The sequence below is a fragment of the Nannobrachium achirus genome (genome assembly GCF_963921795.1).
Source record: "Nannobrachium achirus genome assembly, chromosome: 18".
In the NCBI taxonomy this organism is placed as follows: domain Eukaryota; kingdom Metazoa; phylum Chordata; class Actinopteri; order Myctophiformes; family Myctophidae; genus Nannobrachium; species Nannobrachium achirus.
The window spans coordinates 40,173,510-40,182,707 of NC_137825.1; the positions used below are offsets into that span (position 1 = coordinate 40,173,510).

At 42.0% G+C, this 9,198-nt stretch overlaps 1 protein-coding gene across 4 annotated transcripts in view; it reads left to right on the top strand.

Moving 5' to 3' along the window:
- The window catches only part of jmjd1cb (jumonji domain containing 1Cb), a 181,239-nt gene extending 174,847 nt beyond the window's left edge, over window positions 1-6,392 (top strand). For 2 of the 4 annotated variants that reach the window (XM_080748284.1, XM_080748286.1), the window contains 2 exons: window positions 600-731; window positions 3,896-6,392. In XM_080748284.1, coding sequence (XP_080604410.1) covers window positions 600-731; window positions 3,896-4,009 — 246 coding nt within the window. In that variant the 3' untranslated portion in view covers window positions 4,010-6,392. The remainder of the gene's footprint in view (window positions 1-599; window positions 732-3,895) is intronic. The other 2 variants (XM_080748285.1, XM_080748287.1) reach the window with 1 other exon arrangement.
- The last annotated feature ends 2,806 nt before the right edge of the window (window positions 6,393-9,198 follow it).

The window sequence follows — 9,198 nt, forward strand, 5'->3', positions numbered from 1 at the left end:
TTCCACCCAACAACGACGATATGCTATAAATATAAGTTGCTGGGAGTGAAGATTATAATGTACGGGTGCCTCGGATTAAAACAAATATTTATGGGGTGCCCTGAGAAAAAAGTTTGGGAACCAGTGCAGTACAGCACCGGACCACCATTTGATGAGATTTAGCCTCTCGGACCAAAACGTACAATATTTTGTTAATGTTAAGATTTTGTCCTCAATTCCATGCTGTATGGATGTTGGTACCATAGGAGCGACAACAGGCAAATGTGGATCAGAATAACAATTCATCTACATTCTAATGTGTGGACCTCTTTCAAATTAAGTAATGCAGATGTTTAACAATAATTTATTTAACTCTTGAGAGCGAAAAACTAGAAAATGCAATTCTGGGAAATTGCAAGTGTGGTTGGCCGTGACACGAGTCACACTCGCAAATGAATTCCGTCTTACCATTTGAATTCTCCCCATTCAAGTCAATGGGGGAAAATGAATTCACAAATGAATATTTGCTACTACCACCAAGATGCACCCAATGTATGTCTTTTTGAGGCTGTGTATAATTACGTTTTTTCTTCTTCTTTTTATTTATTTTTTCCTCTCAGGTCCAGAATCTCCACAGCTGTGTTCAGGTCATCAATGACTTTGTGTCTCCGGAGCATGTGGCCAACTCCTTCCACCTGACCCTGGAACTGAGGTCCACTAAAGAGGAGGTCAACTATGAGGATAAACTACAGGTAATAGAAACACCTACGGTACTGTACTGTTAGCATATCGTCGTTGTCGGGTGGAAACCTCGTATCTCAAAGTTTCAAATGTGTACGTTCTTTCGCAAAGTAAAGCTCTGCTTCATCGCACAAGGCCGTCGCACAAAAGTAGTGAAAACAGCAGATCTGCAAGCACACAACGCCTCGCACCGCGAGGCGTTGTGTGCTTGTAGATCGGCTGTTTTCACTAGTTTAAATCATTTTTAAACTGATAAATGCAAAACGAACGGTTTTGGACATACAAGGTTTTCACCCGGCAACGACGATATGCACTAAGAGTGATTCACCCATACAAACTGGTGAATCGATATAAACGTGCGCCATGAGACTGCACCAGTTGAGTCAGTGTGCATCGGATACAATAATAATTAACGGCTCAATTTGCAATGCATCGTTCGTTGCGTTTCTGCATTTGTAAAATCCATGGTTACATGTTTTTTTCATGTCGTATTTTATCCTATCCAGAGCAGCGTCACTTCGAAACAATTGCATCGTATCCAGTGCTTAATTTGTCAAGGAATAGGTGCCGGATCCTGGGCTGCACGCGCACGTGCATGGGCTGGGCACATACACTGTCGCGCGAACGAAAATGTACCTTTTTATTTATCTTTTTGATCTATATTAACGCACCCAGTATAACATTTGCAGCAACAGTTGGCACATGTGGCACATCAGAACAGAACACTGGTGATCAATTCCGATTGATCAATCTGAATAGCTGGCATATTAACAAAATTCTATGACACCATGTATGTATGTATGTATATAGCTTGTCTATTGTGTGTCACTGTCACCTACAGTATGACCACATCAGAAAAATTGCAAGAAAAACATAAAAATATAAAGTAAAGAAAATGCTGAAGGCAAAAAGATCTCTATTTAGAAGGATGAAAACATATCTAACCAAACAGCGTTATTTTGATTGACAGGGAAGGTTCCGGATCCAATGAAATAGGTGCCGGATCCACCGGATCCAATCAAATAGGTGCCGGATCCAATCAGAGAGGTTCCGCCACAAATTAAGCACTGATCGTATCGTATCAAATCGCATCGTGAACAAGGGTGAATCGTATTGCATCGTATCAGCCGGAGCTTCAGAGAATCGTTAATGTATCGTATTGCTGGCAATGTATCGAGATACAAACGAATCGGCCTCAGTGATGGAGATTCACAATCCCTAATACGGACGTCACGGTGAAACGTAATTGAATAAAGCCGGCACCCTTCTGGCTTCCAGGTGTTTGTTTAATGTCCTAAACATGAGCGGTTGTCACCGGCCAATGATGCTGTCCTTTATTATAATACAGCCGTACGTACTTTTGGTGTTTAGCAGACTCACTCTGTACCCTTCACTACCATCAGGCAGGGACACCATGCCTCTGCTCAGGGACACTTTGACAACCGTTGCACACACGCACGCACGCATGCACACACACACACACACACACACACACACACACACACACACACACACACACACACACACAGTATGTTTCCGCTAGGTCTCTCTGACTGGCAAGTAAACACAAGAAGGAGGATAAAAGGCTTCATATGACTCATGTCATTGACCCATAGGACATGACAGGCAGATGTGTTTGTGTTGCCAGGACACACCGTTCCATATTACTCACCCTCATAATAACTAAAAGCTGCTTGCTCTCCCTCTTCTCACGATGTTTTTATTTTCCTCCTCGCTAGAAGCGATTTGTTTGCGTCTGTGCGTGCGTGCACTTGCGTGCGTGCACTGTGTGTGTGTGTGTGTGTGTGTGTGTGTGTGTGTGTGTGTGTGTGTGTGTGTGTGTGTGTGCCTGACCGACCGCCAGTTCAGCTGTCAGCTCTCCCATAGAGAAGACTATGAAAGAATGAGTCAGCCTCCCTTCTCTCTCTCTCTTTCTCTCTCTCTGTCTCTCTCTCTCTATTTCTCTATTTCAGACCCTATTTGAAGCTCTTAATAAAGCCAGCTCTTATGACTTAAATTAAGACGTGGAGGTGTGACCAATGGCCATTTTGCTATTTTGAGTGCAGTAATTTGTGCACTATGCCAAGGCGCTATGCGTAAAAAGACCTGAATTAGTGTGTTTGGGCGTTACTTTAATCAAACCAATGAGAGTATTGGCTGCCATTCCCTCTAAAGATCGGAGGGTTATTATCTGCGCAAGACATAGTGCTATTTTGGGAGTGTTAAGCAGTGAGACAAAAAGAAAAATAAACATCATATGTAAAGGAGAAATGGCCAAGAGCATGCATGGCCATGATCATATGGTCACAATCCCAATGCTTGCATAAACACAAACATATTTTAATACACATACTGTAAGCACATGTTACTGATCATCATAGACAATGTAATGACAACCACAATCTAATGATTAATTCAAGTGTGACCGTTACACATGAACTCTTCATCACTGAGGATCAAATCATTGTATTTAAATAGACATCTTAGCGTATTTTCATTTTAACAATGGATGCATAAGACAGTCAGCCCGGCCGTCTCCAAGAGGTATTCATAAACTCTTTGGATAAAGCCAAGTATTTTTATAGCCAGCAAGTATTATAACATGCATAGCCTACATAACATACTAGCTGTATATGACAGCAACAGGAAACAGCCAGCCAGCCGACACGGTTGGGGGGGCACGGTTTCGATTACAGCGGCTCTCCGGGGGCGTTATCCAAAACCCTCAGGTACATTGAAGAATCACGCAGCAGTGACAAGGGACTCTGGAATACATGGGAATCTGGAATCTGCATAGTGTCTCAATTGGAAGAAAAAGAAACATGTCAAAACAATATATGTACAGTATATTATATGGTGTTGGAGGATATGTATGATATCATGACTGTCGGGCAGAAACCTTGTATCTCCAATTTTCAAATTTGGATGTTTTTTCATACAAGGCCGTCACACAAAAGTATCATACAAGGCCTCGCACCGCGAGGCGTTGTCTGCTTGTAGATCTGCTGTTTTCACTAGTTTAAATACTTTTTTAAAAGATAAATACAAAGGGAACGGTTTTGGACACACAAGGTTTCCACCCGACAACGATGATATCCTTAAATTTCACCACATTCTCTGCAGCGTATGCTAACGTCTCTCCCTCTCTCTCTCTCTCTCTCCTGTGTCTCCCCAGGTGAAGAACATCCTGTACCACTGTGTGAAGGAGTCGGTCTCCACCCTGAAGAGGAGTGAGGAGTCAGCCGAGGACGAAGAGGAGGAGGAGGAGGAGGGAGAGGAGAACTCATGACACTCCCTCCTCTGTCTTTCCCTCATCCTCCTCCTCTGGAGGAGTCGTCCCCCCTCCCCTCCCCTCCCCCAGAAGAGGAGTTATAAAGGGTCACTGCCTGGCCAGCTCGTCAGTCAGTGACGGATGAGGTCATCGCTCGAGCATAGCGGGGGGAGGAGGAGAACGATGGGGTAGGGGGAGTGTTGGCACATTGCCTGACCTTCGCAGCGTCCAGTCCTCCCTCACCCCCCAGGACACCTTGTCACGGGACCACGGGACTCAACGACTTTGTCACCCGCCCTTGGGATGTTTTGTCATGTGACTCGGGACTTAGCCATGTGACCCTCCCCCCCCTTCAAATGCCAGTCATGTGATTAGAGACTACACTGCATGCACACATCCACGTGTGACCGAGACGGAGGTGGACATGTGGCGTCCTGCCAATGACCTGAGCCTCCGAGAGGCCTCGTCACATGATCCAAGATAGACAAACAAGATGAAAAAAAGATGACAAATAATAATAATAGTAATTCAGAGTCACGTGACCGGATGCCACTCAACACCACGTGACCAGCAGGCGATATCAGCGTGTGCCTGGAGTTACGCAGACACACTAACCTTCGTGTTCATCACCATAACCCCAAACCTTCAGTGCCAAGTGGACTATAGAGACTTGAGCCATGAACGGGCCAGTCGTACCGATGGACGGGCCCGGGCGGGCTAAGTGTGCACGTAGCCTGGCTTAGTGCTAGATTAACATTCAATCTCATGTCATTGTTTGGCACTTCTCTTTCATCCGAAAGTAGAGAGAGACAAAGAACACGATGGGAAACACAAAACCACGCACAGGTTTGCCCGCAAGCCTTATCTGAACTCACTACATTTACATGAACGCTGGCTTGCTAAGCGGCAGTGTGTGCATCCAGTACTCTTCGCCCATTTTCCTCCCCCGGTGCGGGGTGGAAGTGGTGTCTGAAACAAGCATTTAGATCAACTTCAGCGGCAGCTCAGCTGTCCTCTGAAAACCAATGCTAATTAAGTTATTTTCACGGCAGGGCGGTATAAAGCTCCCAGCAGGCACGTTGCGGCCCCTGACGTTCCATGCTGGACAACACCGGTTAGGACATCCGTCCTGGTCTGCTGAACCACCAAGGCTTCCCTCTTGAGATCAAAACGTGAGTGGTGCTGGAGGGGCTGCGGGATGGCCTGGCGGATACAACAAAGCCATCCAAATCAGTAGAACTGGATTTAAATCAGTGTCTGTGCCAGTGAATCGTAGAGAGAGAGAGAGAGAGAGAGAAACGTTGGCTATTGAAGATCTTGCTGATCATCACAGAATCACCAGCAGCGAAGCAACATCAGGACAACTGTGATTTTACAATGATTAAAAATCATGAGGAAGAAGAAGAGAGGAAAAAAAATAAAAATAAACATTCGAGGGAAGAAAACTAAATACATTTGGAAAAAAGAAGAAGAAGAAAAAAACACACATAATAAACTGAAAAATCTATTCAGAAATCTGAACCAGATTTTTGAATCTGCAAGCAAACAGCACTGCTGTTCCCTTGTTTGTTTGTTGTTCCTTCCGGTAATCTGTCTGTTTCTGTTTGTCTGTTTTCTTGTGTTTTTTTTTTTTGCGCTTTTGTTTGTCTTAATCTTTTCTTTCTCTATTTTTTTCATACTGAACATTGTTTTGGTTCATTGTTTCTCCTCTGTGAAGATCTTGTATTTATTTTATAGTTTTATGATGATGCGATGTTCTTGATATAAAAACAAAAAAGCATTCATGTAAATGTGACTTGTACAGGTTCTTTTTTTTGCGAAGTGATTTTCAGTTGTAATACGGCTCTACTGTGATGGAGGACACACACATACGCACACGCATGCACACACGCACACACACGCACACACACACACACACACACACACACACACACACACACACACCAGCTAATGCCTGTAACTTTGGGAATTGTTGCTGAGCTCCACAGTCCTCATGCCATAATTTTGTTTTTTGAAAAATTAACTGCCAAACTATTGTAAAGACATTGTAAAGTTGTATTATGTAAAGAATAAAAGCTAAAAAAATACCTACATTGCTTATACACACTTCAGCATTTTATTAAAAAACTAAAAGTATTCACTGTAAAATTGAGACATTTACAACAAAAAAAGATGTAATTTATTTAAGAAAAATTAATTGTCTTGTTTTTTCTGTTTTGTTTTGTTGAGATTTGCTATGGTGAACTTTTGAAGTTAAATGATGAAAAAAAAAAGAAAAGAAAAACTCAACTATGATGTGTAAATATATACATATATACATTCACTGAGGTATTTTTTTAAAACATGGCTTGCTTCAATTTCAAATTTTAAAGTGCAAGTGTTACATGCTTTGTACATTGAAGTTCAGAAGGGTTTTACATTTTCCATTAAAATGGATTTATCAAATGATTTCGTTGCTGTCTTTAATGCATACTGTACATGAAAAGAAATGTGATCAATCATGATTCATCAAAGCAATTCATTTTCTCTCCCTCCGCGTCATCAGCGCCCACACCCTAGGTGGGGTCGGCGATAGGGCCTTTCTTTGTGGAGTTTGCATGTTCTCCCCGTGTCTCCTAGGGTTGATACCCTCACAAAAACATGCAGTAATCCTGGTCTCAATAATGCCTCCCCCTGGCCAGCCGGGGCGCTTGATGGAGGGGAAAGGAACTGGTTGGAATAACGTGTTCCTTCCACGCGCTACGTCCATCCCGGGGAAATCCCCCCTGTCAGGTGAAAAGAAACAACTTGGACTACTCATGCATTGAAGGAAGCATGAGGTCAGTCCGTTGTCTCCTCAGGCGTGGCAGAGGGAGAGCAGAGCCCAGGATTACATAGGCAATTGGCAATTCATTTTTATCATTTGACATCCCTGGTACGGTATATACTGTAAACAAGGACACACTGTCTGTCATAGCCTATATTTGGACAAAAATGCAAAAACTGGATGAACAGCTGTCAGTAATCATTCTTTATTCTTCTTTTTTTATTAACCTGGTGTCATGCTTTTCAAACCAAAATAATGGAAAAGCTTTTCTACGGAAATGAGTCGAGGAACTGCCATCTCTGACATTTCAATCACATCTAAATCAGACAGACATTTTGTCACAATTTATCCTGTTATGTATTGGGATATCTTGTTAGAAACCAAGTTGGCATCATTACATGAGTGGGTTGGTATACTACCCAATCATACTGCCATCATTTAAAAAGTGTCAAGAATGGCATTGTGAACTCAAAGGACCATTACAGTGTTTTTGCATGTTTAGCCCATTGTCTACAAGTCATGAAGTATACTGTACTTTACATTTATTTTGCCAAAACGTACTGTACCCATATTCATGCAATAAACTACTGTACAATAAGGAACCTTGCATATGGGCCATATGCCACATATCTGAATAAGTAATTATTTAAGAGCAAGCAGTTATACATAAATGCATTGGCAGAACATGATAGACCACACAAGATCTATCCAATGAAGAATCCCACTTAGCAGTAAGTCACTTGTTTCTTTTTTGTGGTTTAAAAAAGTCTCAGATCTCTATATTTGCTTGTGCACAAATGAATCATCCCAAATCAACATCCGCTGATTTGACCCTGCAATTATTTATTTGAATAATTTTAATGCCAAAAGTTCAGTCTCGTCATTAGGTTAATATGAGAATTAAATAATGTGTATAGCTTAATAGGCCGCTTGAATAGATAGTGTTTTGGGTGCTTTTCCCTCTACATCAACTCTCTGAAAATAGACGATCTAGCCAACAAACACACAACGCCTTGTGAGCTTGTAGACAACTGCCTGACAATTCCTAGCTCTTCTGCCCTCTACTGAGAGTAATAATATACTGCACTGATACTGAAACTGCATCCTCCCTCAAACATCACACCATCTTTAAAGGTTTGATTGGTGTTGCTCCATGTGGGGTTATCACATAATTTGTGTCCAAAGTCCAAACTGTACCCAGGAACAGATCACAGAATGGGTGACAAGGGTTTCCTGATTGACAAGATGCTGTCCGAGGTGGGGGCAACACTCATCATCCCTCCACTTAAGAAATCTACCCAGCTCAACATGAGGGGCATACAGAAGTCCCTGCAGGATATTGCCCGTTGGAGGATTTTAATTGAGAGACCGGCCGTACCCAGAGTGAAGAAGTACCGTTTTTGGGATGGGCTTGTTCCTCTTTCTATGGCAGGTTCAGCTGTGGAACATCTGGTGCATAATGTCAAACTACCAGAGGGACCTCTTGATATCAAGAGACAAAACATTCTGAAGCCACCTCTACCCTTCAAATCACATATTTCCTGAGCTACTGCCACCCCGTAACTGCAATTAGCTGTGTATAGTATGGCAGTGTGTAGATTGACTGTAAATATATGTAAATAGACAAAGCTGACTTTAAATATGAATGAAAGGTTTCCTTTTTTTCTTTTGATCAATTGGAAATGAAACACGGTATGACATTATCCTGTGTAATGCATTTTAGTAGAAGTGTTAAGGCCCAAAAATAAGCAGTTAACTTCAAGTCATGATGCAAAGGTCCCCTTTTGCGCTGCATCAGAAGCAGTTAATTACTGTTTTGAGCTGAATTGATGCTAATGTATCTCTAGGTATTTATATGTTACCTTTTGAGTCGTGTTTATTTAAATGTATGTATTGTATTTTTTTAGGTAGCTTATATTGTATTAACCATAATGGAAATAAGATGTCAGATGTATTGTGTTTTTATCCTGATAAAAATACAGTCCAGTCCTTGAACTGCTCTAATCCTGATTCCTGTGGACGTAGTTCACACGCCAACATCTGATTCCCCTAAAAAGGAAGCAATTCTGTCATAATTAACCATTCAATTATAAACATTTAGATGATGTCAGTGTTGAGGGTTGCCAACTACCTGAAATAGTAAATTCCCCAAAATGTGTCCCTCTTCCGTTCAATAAGGGACACAGCTTTTAGTTTTCAAATAAGCAACGATTCCGTATTTGGTTGGCACTTGGCAACCCTAGCTTTGACATTAGGTGGCAGTGCGAGACCATGGTACCCATCCTGGTATAACCCAGGCTCTGTAATAGGCCAGTCAATCTGAGGTTTGACCCAAAATAAATTGCAATAGTAATGGTTCAAGGTTTTTTATGATCCTTAGGGTCATCCAAAAAACATGTTA